Source organism: Paralichthys olivaceus, chromosome 13, assembly GCF_024713975.1.
Source record: "Paralichthys olivaceus isolate ysfri-2021 chromosome 13, ASM2471397v2, whole genome shotgun sequence".
In the NCBI taxonomy this organism is placed as follows: Eukaryota; Metazoa; Chordata; class Actinopteri; order Pleuronectiformes; family Paralichthyidae; genus Paralichthys; species Paralichthys olivaceus.
This window is the reverse complement of record NC_091105.1, coordinates 19,908,201-19,923,496: the sequence shown is the minus strand read 5'-3', so window position 1 is coordinate 19,923,496 and position 15,296 is coordinate 19,908,201. Positions and strand designations below refer to the sequence as shown.

Sequence of the window (15,296 nt, the reverse complement as noted above, 5' to 3'; positions counted from 1 at the left end):
TGTTAGTATATGTATATAAGGAGTATGTGTTAGTATATGTTTAGAGTGAGTATGTGTTAGTATATGTATATATGGAGTATGTGTTAGTATATGTCTATAAGGAGTATGTGTTAGTATATGTATATAAGGAGTATGTGTTAGTATATGTTTATATGGAGTATGTGTTAGTATATGTAAATAAGGAGTATGTGTTAGTATATGTAAGGAGTATGTGTTAGTCTATGTTTATATTGAGTATGTGTTAGTATATGTTTATATGGCGTATGTGTTAGTATATGTTTATATGGAGTATGTGTTAGTATATGTTTATATGGAGTATGTGTTAGTATATGTATATAAGGAGTATGTGTTAGTATATGTTTATATGGAGTATGTGTTAGTATATGTGTTATTTTAGAATATAGGACTAGATGGTGAAAAGCTCTTGTATGTTTGCAGGTTTAAGTTACCAGCTGCCATTAGATGTTAGCAGGTGTTAGCGTTCACTGCAGACGTTAGAGGTATACCATCAGTTGTGCGCCTTAAATCTGATTGGCTACTGGGCTTGTATGGCAGTACTATGAAAGGCATGTGATCAGACATCATTACCTCTATGCCTTTTTAAACCGAATGCCTTCCCCTTTTAGAACATAGGACAGTGTGTGATGTTTATTTCATAGTCTGACCCCCAGATCTCTGAGCAGCCTGATGGTGGGTGTCGCAATGAAACCCCTGCAGCCAACCCCCACATGGAAAATTATTGCTTTGCCTTGGTGCTCTGCCTCAAATGCCATGTCTGCATATCGCAGCCTTTTCCTCTCATTTGCTTCATTAACATTATCCACCCAAGGTACTGTCAATTCTACAAGTAGACGATGTGCAGAGAGTTGGAACAGAGTACCAGGTCTGGTTTCAGGGTGGTAGTGACAATATGTAATTGGACTGTAAGCCGCTGGCCCATGTCCACCAACATTCCCTTGTGGAAAATTGGTTTTCTTTGTACTGCACTTGATGTTTTGGATGGCAAGGCATCGTTAGCAATTCTCTTTGTTTCACTTGTTGCTGCAATGCATTTGTGTACGTGGTTGTGTCTCTGAGTGCCTGAGGGTAGTTGGAGTTGAGCATAGTTGGCAGGATGGGTCTTCATTCAGCCCAGGTTGGTTTTTGGATGGGGAAGTTATTGGTTGCTCTAAGCAGGAAGCTCACCCTTGCTGACGCTGGATTTCCAGGACTACCAATTTTTGCCGCTCTGCAGGAGTTGATTTGTTCCACAGGGGTCTACTCTGATGTAGGCCCAAACCTCCTCTTCCCTGCTGAAGGTGGCACACAATGTCAGTGTGCTTGAGTGCTGCTTTTGCCTGTTTCATTTTTTAGTGTCCATTTCGGTCCAGTTGTCAGTGATGGTCCAACAGCCCATATAGATTTGTCGTGGGACTCTGAGAGGGTCCATACAGGCCTATGATGAGGTAAAAGGCCAAACTGTGGGGGCAGATTCAGGAATCTCTTCATTTATTTGTTGGTTGGTTTGTAAACAGGACAGATTACCACTACACTTGGTTGAAGGATGTGTTATGGGTTATAATTTTGGTGAAGCTTGATTGAGTATAAAGGGACTGTTGGGCCTTGATGGAGAAATTACAGTTCAAGTTACTTTTGTATTTGTTAAGTTAATGCGTCAGTGTTTGTGCACTGGTGCTCGAACCTGAAATATGTGTGTTGTATGTGCAGCAGGAAAAGTGTTTAGCTTCATTCATGAATCAGTGAATTATTTTATTCATTCCCATCTTAATGAATTAAGGCCTATGTTTCTCCATTTTGAATAAATACAACCCAACCGTATAGACTTTATCCTCGGATAGTTTTCATCAAAAATCATATAGACGTACATTTATGTTGCTTCATATCAATTTAACAAACAAATTTACATCTGATACATGACCATCTGTTTTCTGGAGACAACATTTTTATATTTCCAAACTAAAGACTTGATTTTATTAACATTTTCTTTACAAACTGGTTGCATTCATATTCATGAAGGGGCAGAGAACTCTTCACTTCAACTTCATGTTCAACATTTAGGTGTTTGTTCCTCATAAGCATTTGATGTAATTTGCCTGTAGGTATAAAATCATACGTTAATATCTGTTATCATAATTATCGTCCACTGTGAGATGTTTACGTGTGTTGCAGTTTAGTTTCATGTCCCAGGAGACACTGTAATTAACTGGCAGCAACTGGATAGCATCAGAATGAGCTGATTGCACACAAAACCTCACTTAATGAGGACCAACACAGATGGCTGACGTTCATCTTTTTCGACTGAGTGTAATTTAAGATGTGTTTCAGAGACTTATCTACAGCAGGATTACCTCTACTTTTTCAATTTACATCTCATTCAGGAAACTGGCTCATTATTAAGACAGCTAATCCTGGCAAACCCTCTAGTGGTGAATTAGACCAAATGCTCATATGGAAGGACATCCGTACAGCAGAGTGACAGGCACCCAGGCCGTCTCAGCTCCATGAACACAGGCAGTGACTACATGAAATGCTTGGGATCAGCCCAGCAGAGGTGCCCTGCAGACTTTAAGAATTCATCATCCCAAAACAAAAGCTTTTCTTGCTGTGGTCAGAGAGTGGAGCTTTATTTTGAACTGTGCTGAATCTGAAAGTTTGTAGAAACATACAGACCGAACCGGTAAGAATGCATATATACATACGTATGTGATGATCCTCCAAAAGAAAGAAAGACTCTCCTCAACTCATATCTACAGTACTGGTAGTCCTGATTTTCAATGTGTGTGCCACTAAAGTCCATTATGCAATGATAGGGAGACTACCAAGCGTCTCATATAGACACGTTGTGCTTTTCAAAACATTCTGTGCTTTTCAGACTACACATTTTCAGCCCAGGGTTACCTTCAGGTGCTGTTTTATTTCCAGTCCATAGAAACTGTTACTGACTCCACACTGACACTTGAACCTGTTGATTCTTAATACCACAGCTCTCTGTTCTCTTCAGATGCACATGACATAGTGAGATGTTTTATCGAAATCTGATCTGGTGTAAAATTGAAGTGATCTGAGCTGATACAGACATAAATCTGCACTTCTGCTTAAATTTGGTTGCTCATTTAGGTCCAATAAAAGGCCTCTAACACATGTACTTATTTAAGTGGCATAAACTTGAGCCTTAACACATTCACTCTCACAGAAATAAGGCTGAAATTCAATTTTAAAGCAAATTTCTTGCTTGAGAATCATTTCTCATACCATCCAAATGTTAGGGGTCAATTGCAAGTATATTATTCTTGATTTAAAATATTATTACTATAATATAAGAATTAAGTATTAAGACTTAAGCGTAAATGTCTGTTGAGCTTTAAACACAAGTTAAAGCTGAGTTTGACCTTGTTTTATAGCGTCAATGTCTGGTGATATTCTGGTTTGATGATATTTTTCATTTTAACCAGGAAATCCCAGGAAAGCAATTTTTTGTGTTAAGCCACATCATTATATAGTTCACTCAGATCCAGTCACCTCAGCCCTGGGTTACAGTAAATGCAGTGTGAAAAGGGCTCATTAATTCTGCGAACTTTTATTGGCGGTTAAGGGTTGTTGTTTTTTTGTAACTCAGGTTTTTTCAGTAGAAGGGGGCCATGCCTTTAGGAGGAGTATTCATACTCCTCTGCACTGCGTCTCCCAAAGTCCATCCAGCCGAGATAATCTCTGTCCTTTATCCTGTGGCCCGGGGCAAGACCACTGGCTCTGCTGGTGAGGGAGGATCTGGTCTGGTGGGGAGAGCCTGGAGGAAAGAAATGGGAAGATGTCATTCTGCTTGACCAATACATGCAATATAAACACTGTATCATTGTAATGTTTTAACCCTGCTGACTTGACTGTTTCTATTCCCGTCTTGAAGACGAGTGAGCTCAGCGGGGAGTCAAACAGCGTTGACTCGAGAAAGAAACACAGATACACAGTGACAGAGGGAGCAGAGGGTGAGGTCAGGAAACAGGGAGGTGAAGGAGGGATGGATAGTTGGAGCAGTAGGGAGGGAGGGAGGGAACGAGGATGAAGTATGGAAAAAGGAAAGGAGGAGAGAGGAAGCTTGAGGGAGGTGGGAAATGCCATATGGTGGGACTCAGGCACAGCATGAGAGACAACAGATTATAGAAGGATGGAGAAACAACACGACCGGGAGCAAACTGAGATGAGACGAATGATCTGTGTGTAATGAGACGACTGAAGGGACAGACTTCGCTCCAGTTACTCTGTCAATCCATCTCTGAGACACTGGACATCGCACTGCTCACCTTTCCTGGAGATGAGTCTGGCCAGAAGCTGGTTCAGGCTGTTTCGAGGGTCTGTGTTCTCCTTGTGTTGGTTGTAGTTGGCGAGCTGCCCTGAGGGTGGCGCTGGAGCTGAGCGGGCCTGACGCGTGTGGTTGGATGAGGGGGGGGGCAGGCTGTCTGACATGAGAGCCTCACCCTCAGCTCTCTGTGGCTAATGAACATAACACAACAGAAACCAGCTTTGTAATAAATATTGTTTTAGATCCATAAAATGGAGAGGTTTTTAAGTCAGTGTACAGAAATATATTTAGTAAGTTTGTGTCTGGCTGTGTATCTTACCATGGACTGTGAGGGCAGACCCAGGGAACTGCTGGACAGGGCAGCCAGGAGAACACACACACAGATACCTACATTCATGACTGCAGAGAAGAGGAGACAACACAACAAATTCAAAATAAATCCACTCCATCTTATGGGCTCATTTTCCTGTTAGATCTCCTCCTCTTTCCTGTGCAAGTCTATCCTTCCACCTTGTTAAATTAATGATTTTGATAGACGGAAAACTAGAGGTAATGAGAGTTTGGCAAAAAGCAGAAATAAATCATTTTGATTATAATTTTGATTGAAACAGTGGTGGAGGAAGAGGTCAACCTCCGATGGTTCAGCTGGAACCTCAGGCAAACATGATTTTGTCGCACGCACGCACACACACACAAACACACACACACACACACACACACACACAGGAGTGTGGGGGGTGTAGTTGAGATGAATTACCCCTGTCAGCATTTGCAGAATCCGAAAGGAAACTCAACAATTATCTCTAAGTCTTCATTTTGCTGCATGTGCTGTTTTTTTAACAAGAGTGAGGTGATATTAACGATTCCACTGAGATCATAAAAATTACTACTTTATTATCGATTCATGAGTTTTCTTTATTGGCTTCAATAAAAGGTTAAACAAATCTAACAGGAGCTTTTCTATGAAAGAGCAGCTGAACATCACATGTGGATGTGCAAAAAGCAAGAAAAGATGATATGACACCGATCAGACTGAATATTGCCTTTGTCAGCCTGATGTGTGAATGCTGTATTTTTCTTTGAGTCTGCTACAGAACATCAGCTGTAGCATTAGTTGTGATGATTTACGCTCTGTATCAGAACATTCATCCAGTTTGTCAACAGTAGTCATTTCAATAATTCAAAACCCCACTTTCTCTGTCTGTGTTTCTGTTACAGCAGAAATCTAATTTGTCTTGGTTCAATCTCTCTCTCTCTCTTTGTTTTTGCCTGTTTGTCTGTATTTCTTCACAGAGTGAGGAGGGGGTCCTTTTGCTGCATTAAATCACACACTCTGGATCATGTCATGATGATCGCAACTCAGAGAAGTGCTGTGAAATCTAGATATAGATTATATGGATAAACTTCTTTGTGAGGACTATAATGTAAATTGAGAATGCCCAGAATTGAAACTGATAAACATGCGTACTCCAAACAAAGACTTGTTCAACCCTCAGTTGCCTGGATAATGTTCTTCCTCAGTTTGCTGAATGTGATGATGAAGATGAAAATATCACATATGTCATAATACAACAGACACAGTAAAGCATCTTGGAATAAAACTGTAGAATTTATATCTGTGGGCAATTAGCACAAACAGGCCATTTGAATACTGCTTGTTTAAACAGTCATTCTGTGGATGTTAATATAATTCCTGTTTGCAGCTGGTCATTGTCTCTCATTCATTATTCAATGAGCTGGTAATGGTGTGGTATTGTCTTGTCTGTGAGAGCCCTCTCCTCCTCACACACCATTCTAGTCCTTTTTAATCTATATTTTACATTCTACTTTTATAAGCTTCAACTTCCTGAGCTACAAATAGCGATGAAGAAAGATCAAACACCATGATAGACCTGTTTGAATTCAATTAATTGTGTAAAACAAATTCCCACATTTCTAATTCTTCTACTCAACTTCAAAGATGAAACATTCAAGTTTTGGGGGACAAGGCACAAAAAAACATTGTAATACATTTGTAATACATTTGTAATACAAGCGGCTGAAACAAACAACAGACAAACACTTAAGTTTCCTAAAGAGAGAATGCAGCATCAGTTCAGTTCTTACCTGCGGCTGTTGGTGTGGCTGAGGATGCTGAGCTTTGCACGTCCAGTGTTGAGGCCGTGACTGAGGGACAGAGAAAGGAGACCATGCTTTATACTGACACACAGGAGGGAGGAGGAGTCAGGGCAGAGGGGAGGAGCCAGCTGCATGCGCAGAAACTGATGCCACTGACGCAACAGTGGACGCAAACATGCACACATGCAGCGGACGCACAAATGAACACACACACGCAGACACACACACAAACTGTATATAAAAAAGTGAGAAAGGGTTGGGACAGAGGTGACAGCTTTAATTGTGTGGCCCTTTAACTCACCTGTATCAAAAAAAAAAGAGAGGAACACACGCACACACACACACACACACACACACACGCTCACACAAACACACGCTCACACAAACACACACACCATCTCCTTTGGTTGGAATCAGTGGTTTCCTGTGAAGAGAAGCTGAAAAGCTCTTGAACACTGAGTAGAATGTATCGATGTGTGTCTGAGCATTTAACTGACCACACACACAGACACACACACACACACACACACACACACACACACACACACACACACACACACACACACACACACAAACACACATACACACACACACACACACACATACATACATACATACACAGAGTGCAGTATGGGGTCAGGTCAGGAGAAAGACAGAGTGTTATAAATGTTTTATTGTGTAATCATATATGTAGATTAAGAATAATGAGTAAATCATGTCCCACATTGCAGCTCAAGGCCAGAAAACCTGTGATTCCATCTGTGCTTGAATCTTTCTTCTCATTAGACCAGAGGCAGCATGCAGTTCATTTCAGAGGGTGATATGACTTCTGGTTGATCAAACCAGGGACATTGTTTGATGGAGGAAATACATTTCTCCCCGGTGCTTTTCTCAAATGATCACTGATGCAGTTCTGACAGGATGAGCAGCAGCAGGGACTCATCACATCTATGATTGTTCCCCTTTTAATACAACTAATACAGTACAATTAGTTCAGTTCCTGTTATCAGTGTAATCACCAAAGTAATCAATCAAACAGAGGGTGCTGTCATTAAGTGATTAACACACATCACCGTTCTAAACCTGTCTGTTTGGAATGGGCTGTGACCTGAGGTGAGGCTGGAAGCAGCTTTCTCTCTGGAACTGTAAAAGGGACCAGCAGCAAGTAAAGAGAAGAGCTGCTCACCTGTTTGTTCGCTCGGCTCAGACTGCAGAACTCTGACCTGCAGAGTCTGTTGCTCTTGCCGTTGTCGTGAACGCGCTGTTGTCATGATCAACAGTGTCACTTCCGTCGGTGAGTCCAAGCTGCTATAGTGCTGGTTGACTGTTTATTCAAAGTTTCATATCACACGTCCGATTCGCACCAAATTTGTCTCTGCAATTTCTTCAGCCTTTACCATTACACATGCCGTCTTGTGATTTGTGTTCCACACACAGACAGAAAGTTAGAGATTTCTGGAAATAACAGACAGTTAGACAGATAGAAAATATCCAGGAATGTACATGTATCAATCAGTAGTTAATGTGTGCAAGCTTCGCCCTGTGAAATGTATTATTATTATCACCCTCTTTATTTTTTGCTTTGTAATGGTCAGGCAAGTTTCAAGAGACTTGTGTGGGCCCTAGGCAAAGTGGACCTAGAGGGCCCTACAGCAAACCACACACACACACACACACACACACACACACACACACACACACACACACAGACACACACATTGTGACCTACTGGTCTTTAACCATGCCCCTACGAACACAAAGCTTTTGGCAGAAAGTTATGGGGCATCACTAAGGGCTTTCTGGTGCAGTCTCCTGTATGTAGCCGATCATAGAATTTAACAGGGTTCTCACAAAATTGATGTTGATGTGGACTAATGTAATCAGCCTTCACAAGGGCCCCCCACTCAGCCCGGGGCCCCGGGCAATTTTTACTCTGCTGCAAAGGCCCTGGTCATGATGAGTGTTTGATTTTTTACAGTCGATTTTTTTAAATGCCTCATACACAGTAGCTGGAGAGGTAGAACCATTTAATTAGCCCATAAAGGAGCCGTTTGTTGAATTCCTTAAAGGCCCTGAATTAAAATGTTGGAATGCACCGCAAGCAGCAAGGTCAAAGTTACATAAAAGAAGTCTTGAATGACAATGTGTTTTTTCTTCTTCTTTTCAATCGATACAAATTGGTGGAACTCAGAAAGAGCAGGTTGTGTCAGAGAGTGAAAGTAACAGCATGAGTGTGTTTTGTGGACAAAGGCTGGATGGCATTCATATATTAAAAAGGTATGAGCCGCACATGGGCGTAACAACATGAAGTGGTAATGCAGTTGGTTTTTAAAAGGTTCAGAAACGTCAGACCTGGCTTTTAACTCACTGCTGAGGCTACAGCAGCAATTACTCAACATCATCATTTAAGTCATTTAAGATAACTGCAGTATTAAACCTATAATACTGTTTGAGGATAATGTTATTTTGTCAACTCATGTGTTCCCTTGATCTCTGCCTGAATGAGCTGGTAATATACAGCACTCATACAGAGTGCAGACATACAACGGTGCTGCTTTCACTTTATAGAACTATGTTCTTATTCCTTTCATTTCTGTTCCAATGCTGATTTGTTTGCAGGACTTGTGGGAATCTATTAAAATTCTTCTGTTGTTCAGCAGCTGACGAGGCCTCAGAAAAATACTTTTCATTCTTTGTGTAGTTCACTTAACCTGTCAAGGAGAGGTTTGCTGCCATTCAGACTCAAACTAATATAGTTATATTATGTAGGCCTCTTTCATCATCATTTATAGATGCCCTTGAATACTTTCCAGTTTTCAGAGTAAGGAAACTGATCACAGGACAGTGTCACCAGGCAGTAATGCAAACATTGGTGAGATATAAAACACAGTTGTTTATACAAAAAAGTATCTGAAATTAAGATTCTTACCGTCTTGTTCATTGTAACAGTTTTATTGAGTTTTATTAGTGTACGTCCAGGTCATGAAACCATATCAGCTGATGGTGCTTTAGACGTGTCAACCATTCATAAAGACCAATGGAATGCTGAGATATTGCCCAGCTTATCTAATCTTATGTGTGTGACTATAAGAGCTCAGCTGCCACTATGCTGCTGTACGCAGAGCTCTTTTCAAAAAGCTTTTACAGCAGTGTCTTTGATAAACAGTTGTATTAATCAGAATCAGAAGTACTTTATTAATCCCTGTAGGAAAATTCAAACGTCACAGAGCTCCTGAGAAAGAGGTGAAAGAGCAAAAGCAGGTATAAACATAGTATAAAAGTCAAGACTAAAAAGAAAATAAAAGATATACATATGTACAAGTAATAACCGGGTATGTATAGATTTACATTTGTACATGAATGTAAGTTAAAGTATACACAGTATACAGTATTAAGCTTTATAAATTACAGTTTTCATTATACAATTTGACAGCCACAGGCAGGAATGATTTCCTGTGTCACTCTGTCGAGCAGCGTGGGTGGATGAGTCTGCTACTGAACGAGCTGCAGAGGCTAATCAAGACATTATGGAGAGGGTATGAAGGAAAGTCCAATATTGTCCTTACTTTGGACAAAGCCCCCCCCCCCCAACAACATGGCTGGCTTTCCTGATTAGCTTGTTGAGTCTATTAATGTCCTTCTTCTTCAAGCTGCTGCCCCAGCAGACAACAGCAAACATGATGGCACTTGACACCACAGACTCATAGAACATCCGTAGCATCGTTCCGTCTATGTTCGAAGGAGCTGAGCCTCCTCAGAAAATAAAGACGGCTCTGGCTTCTTCTGTAAATCATGTCCATTAAGATTCATTGAATACTTGTGGCATAAACGTGAAAATGAATTATTTAAGAGGATGCCTTAACATATCTCCACTTAAACCTCCGTAACGTTGCTCTGCTTCGCTGTATTAGAATAAAATGAATGTTCAGATGTTGTGCTGTGCAGGAGGTAATATAAGCATCTCACTTACATTTCGTTTAAGCAGAAATAAAACCTTTGATTTATGTTGTGTTCCATTTTCATTTACTCTAAACCAGGTGACACATACACTGATGCATACACTTCCGCAAAAATGTCACAAGTGTTAACTATATATAGCGGCTAAGATTATTCGCACAGACCCTGTAGTTGCAGAAATAACCACTATAAGTTTTGTTATTCTCTAGCAGGAGAAACAGGCCTATAAGTCATGTTGTGAAGACAATTCAATTCTCCTGTGTTCAGTGGCGCAAAGAAAACAAACGGATGGTGTGGTCATTCTCCAAAGAGCCTGAACGATACTGTATCAGGAATACATAACTTAAAGACATTTTCCGTGGTCTCTTTACAAACTTATGTGATCCACTGCTCACACACAGCTACCTAGCTCATGCTCTATATAAACGTTTCTGCATCTGTATAACCGACAACTGACATTTGATACCAAAACACCTCTTGTTATTAATGATTGTATGAGTTTAGATATTGTACAATGACAGATGGAGCAGGCCTTTTAAAACACATTATGGTGAATCTGCATGGATTGAAATTACTGTCGCTGCACTATTGCAACATCCTGAGTGGCAGACAACTGGCTTCTGGCCTTCTGTGATATTTGTAGTGAAAAATGTCCCACGATGAAACCAGAGGGAACTAAGTAATGATGTAATGATGCAGGTCATGTGTGTGTATTTGTGACTCTGTGAGGACTCTCTGGGTCTGTCCTGCATGTGTTTTTAGCTCCACTCCACCATGATAATGAGACTAACATTAGCCTGTTTCCTAACACTGTCATTAGCAGCTGTGGAACTATTGATAGGGCTTTCTCCTCCACACTGTCATCGGCACCTGTCTAACTTCTCATTTTCAAATCACCTGATTGGCCAGTGGGGTGCACTGTAACATTAAACTGTCTGAACCTCATGTATAATATCAGCTGAATGACACCTGCCCCTCCCTGATGGGCACAGACAGTGGTCCAACTTGCTTATATGGTCCCCTGGGCAAACCCCCCCATCTCTATATATTTACATATATGGATATAACCAGAAATACCAACAATGATGAAGAATAGAAACAATTCTACAAATAAATATAAATACAACAGAATCTAATTATCAGATACGATAACGTATTGCTAATAACCTGATTTTATATTATTATTTTTATTATATTTTTTCTTTAGAAATCTGTCAATGAAACTATATATTCACAGTGTTATGAATGAATTGTTTGTGACATTTGTTACTCTATACCAATTTAGATGCAACTCCCCCGCTCCCACTACCTCTGGCTTTCAGAGGAGAGACCTGAGGTCAATCTACCCTCATCTCACAAACTGCAACATTCTATCATCATATCATTGTGCCAATATGCGATGGAGAACCAATCTTATGAATGTAACCATTTATTACACAGATACAAGATTAAGGCAAATATTTTTTTACCCAAACCAAACCCATGTCTGCATCTATTCTGGGGAATATTTACCGTTTTACCTGTTTGACAAGATCAAATCCACAGAGTCGGTGATATCAAACATGCTTTTTAGCAAACAGTCATGTGAACAAATGACTGGAGGTAGAATCCACTCTCCCTTCTATGATTTTATTACACAAGTCCAACTGTAAGCCTCATCAGATGGTTTCTGCTTGGTGAAAATGAATGTAGAGTCAGAGTGAGTGTAAAATCATTATGTTCCAGTGCGTACAGTATATCTATAATAAAATCATATTATATTTATTTGGCAGATGCTTCTGTTCATGATGACTTACATGTACCTTTGTCACATTTGACAAGCCAGGTTGTGCAGAATAGAATACTTAATAGTGGAACTCGTCACAGTCTTCTGTGGCTGGTTGGCACAAAGAAACTGACATGAACAGGATGAAACATGTATGAGAGCAGGAGGACTCAAACGCAGGAGTCAGGTGAAGGTAAATAACAGAAGGTTTCCTTTAATACAGGCAAAATCTATATACGTTAACAAAAGGTACAAAAGCAAAGGATGGTCCAGCAAAAATAAAGTAACATGATGAACTCAACATGAGTCAACGAGAAACACAACGGACCAGGGAACAGCAGAAAATCACCAGTGATCAGGACAAGAGGAATCAGAGGGACAAGATGACAAGGAAACAAGACAAAGTGACACAGGGAAGCACAGAGACTTAGATACACAAGGAGGCAGCAGGGATGATTGAACTCAGGGGAAACACATGAGGGACAGGTGAGGGCCGTCACAAGGGAGGGAAACAGGACAATGACAGGAAATAAAACTACAGACACAAAAGATTTAAAAAATAAACTGGAAAGTGAGAACTCAGGGACACTGGCACACAAGGTTGGGTTGGTAAGTTGTTTCTGAAACAACTTTGTATTATTTGTTGGAAACCTCTTTACGTCCCTTTATCATCCTCACATGACTGTAAAAAAGAATTACAATGACATTTCATTGTGACACAATGAAATGATTTGCTGACGTACCTGTCTATCACCAACTGACCTGCGTGACTGGAGTCTTCAGCCGGACAGAGATGAAGCAGAGACGTTAGCCCTGAAGTAGCCCTGTCAGTATCACTTACCAACAATACTAACACAATTGCTCAGGAACCATTTTGAAAATATATTCATTGATGTGTTGAAGTTATTGAGCTAACAGTAAACAAGGAATCACTTGTGCATGGACGTTGGACATAAATTGTCCCCTTTGGGTAAATTATGACCCCTGATTTAGAAAAATCCCAGATCAGCCACTGTCAGACAGTGCAAGTTCCTGGGCGTAGCTTTGAAAAGAGCATGATGGGAGGGTCTGGGATGTGTTGGTTGTATTTTCTTAGTTTAGTTTAGTTTAGCTCTTTTTAGGTTAGTTTAGCTCTTGCTAGCTTTTCCAGGAATACTAACCCTAGCTTTAATATGGACAATACCTTCAGAAAAGTACAATTTCAACTGATCATTTTCCAAATTATGAAATCAGTAAATTTGACAAATACTGACCAAAAAAACTAAAAGTCCACTTGTGTTGGCTTAGAGCATGAAGTTACCTCCACTGGAATTTACAACCAGTCTGAAAATATGCAAACAAGACGTTACACATGTGTCTGTGGCTCAAAGTGACTTCACTGCTGTCATCAGAGGAGCTGCGCATCCACACACACACACACACACACAAACACACACACAAAGAGACTCATGGAGTGCATTCATGTCACTGGTCCTTCTCTCCACCCCTCACACCAGTGAGTCACAGCACTTGAGTTAATTGCATTGTTGTGATGTGAGGGGCAGAAACCTCTTCAGTAGATGGACCCTCTTCTCAGCTCTAATCAGCATTCTCACTCTGTATTGTCAGAGACGAAGGGAAGGCCGGGGGCAGAGATGAGGACAAGTAGGCAGCGGCAAAACGATGATGGCAATAAAAACATGATTCAGATCGTCTTAAAAAATGCATGTCTATCACTTCTGAAAACAGTTACCAAGTAATATACAGCAGTCAATAATATGTGGCAGATTGCATCAGTCCCAGACTGTCCAACTGTAAGTGGTCGAACCTGGGACCTTGAGAACATGTCAACAAATGATTTCGCTTGGATGTTGATAATACCGTCACGAAACAATTCCTTCTTCAGTCTCACATCACTTTTTTGTGATAATTTTAGCAACTAGTTACTTCTTACCTCCACCAAGGAGGTTATGTTTTCACCTCTTCCTCCATTTAGTTGTTTGTTGGTTGGTTTGCTTGTAAGCAAGATTATACAAAAAACTATACTGGACAGATGTCCACCAAACTTGGCGCATCCAGTTAATTTTTCCACTTTCTGTGTGGGTGTTTTCGTTGATTTTCCAGAGAACAATTCATGGATGTTGATGAAAAAATAAGGCAAGTTTATGGAACTGAGATTTATGAAAGTGTACAATTTTATGCAGATACAAATCAAAGTCTGCATCTGGTGAATTCAAATAGGGTTTAATAAGGGAACTAATGGGCTTTGTTTGCTGGCTGGTGTGTATGTTTGTGTGATTGTATGCAAGTACGAAGCGGATTATCACACAACTTGGTTGAACGTTGTGGTACACTTCAGGAAAGATCCTATTCAATTTTGGTTCAGATCCGGATCAGGGGGTGGACCCAGGACATTTTTTTAAATCACTTTCTTTTTGGAATTTTCCCTGATTTCATGGATTTTCACTGATTCGTGGATCCTTATAAAAGAAAATCTGGCATTTTTAGGGAACTGATATTTATGAGTGTGTGGGATTTGGTTGATTTAATTTAAGGGGACTGTTGGACCTTCTGTTCCAGTTGAAGTTGTAACACACTTTGAGGATGACGGGCTGAGCAGCAGTTACAAATATAAATATAATGTAATCAACCACCTAATTTCTTCAGTAACACCTTTTTAGAAGATTTAGAAAACAATCACTCTGCTCTTTTTCATAAAAATTTCTTTCGGCCTTTTTTTCCCAAACATTCGGTATAAGAAGTGGCAGCCGGAAATTTAACATTAAGGCTTGGAAATTGTGTATTACTATAATTGTGCATTCCTTATAAGGGGTCTAGGAAAGTAAGAATAAAAGTTACATTGAATAAAACAAGAATTATTTTAATGTGATATTAAAAAAAAGGGCTGTGAAGTTTTAGTCTGAAGGTAAAAGAAGCTGCGAACCACATGTGACATTTGCTACAATAGTTTTGTTTCCCCCTGACATGATGTAGTCTTAAACTTTCATGAGCTCTGTGTGAATAATCGTCCTCAGGTGTTAGTGTGTGATATTGCTCCTGTTTCTCAGAGGAAATAATGTTACTGGACTTTGCTGCTGCCTTTGTCTCTCTACAGTTTGAAGTGAAGCAAAGAACTATGCATCAAATCAGAGTTGCCATATGCAGGAATACACATATTCAGTA

The 15,296-nt window shown here is 40.2% G+C and overlaps 1 protein-coding gene across 1 annotated transcript; it reads right to left on the bottom strand.

The window, feature by feature from the left end:
- Positions 1-2,603: 2,603 nt before the first annotated feature.
- On the bottom strand, positions 2,604-6,474 carry ccka (cholecystokinin a). The gene is made up of 4 exons (XM_020091065.2): positions 6,401-6,474; positions 4,614-4,693; positions 4,296-4,485; positions 2,604-3,784 (listed from the first exon to the last, which is right to left on the bottom strand). Exons 2-4 carry the CDS (start codon positions 4,689-4,691, stop codon positions 3,645-3,647), a joined length of 408 nt encoding a protein of 135 aa, XP_019946624.1. The 5' UTR covers positions 4,692-4,693; positions 6,401-6,474; the 3' UTR covers positions 2,604-3,644.
- Between the last annotated feature and the right edge of the window lie 8,822 nt (positions 6,475-15,296).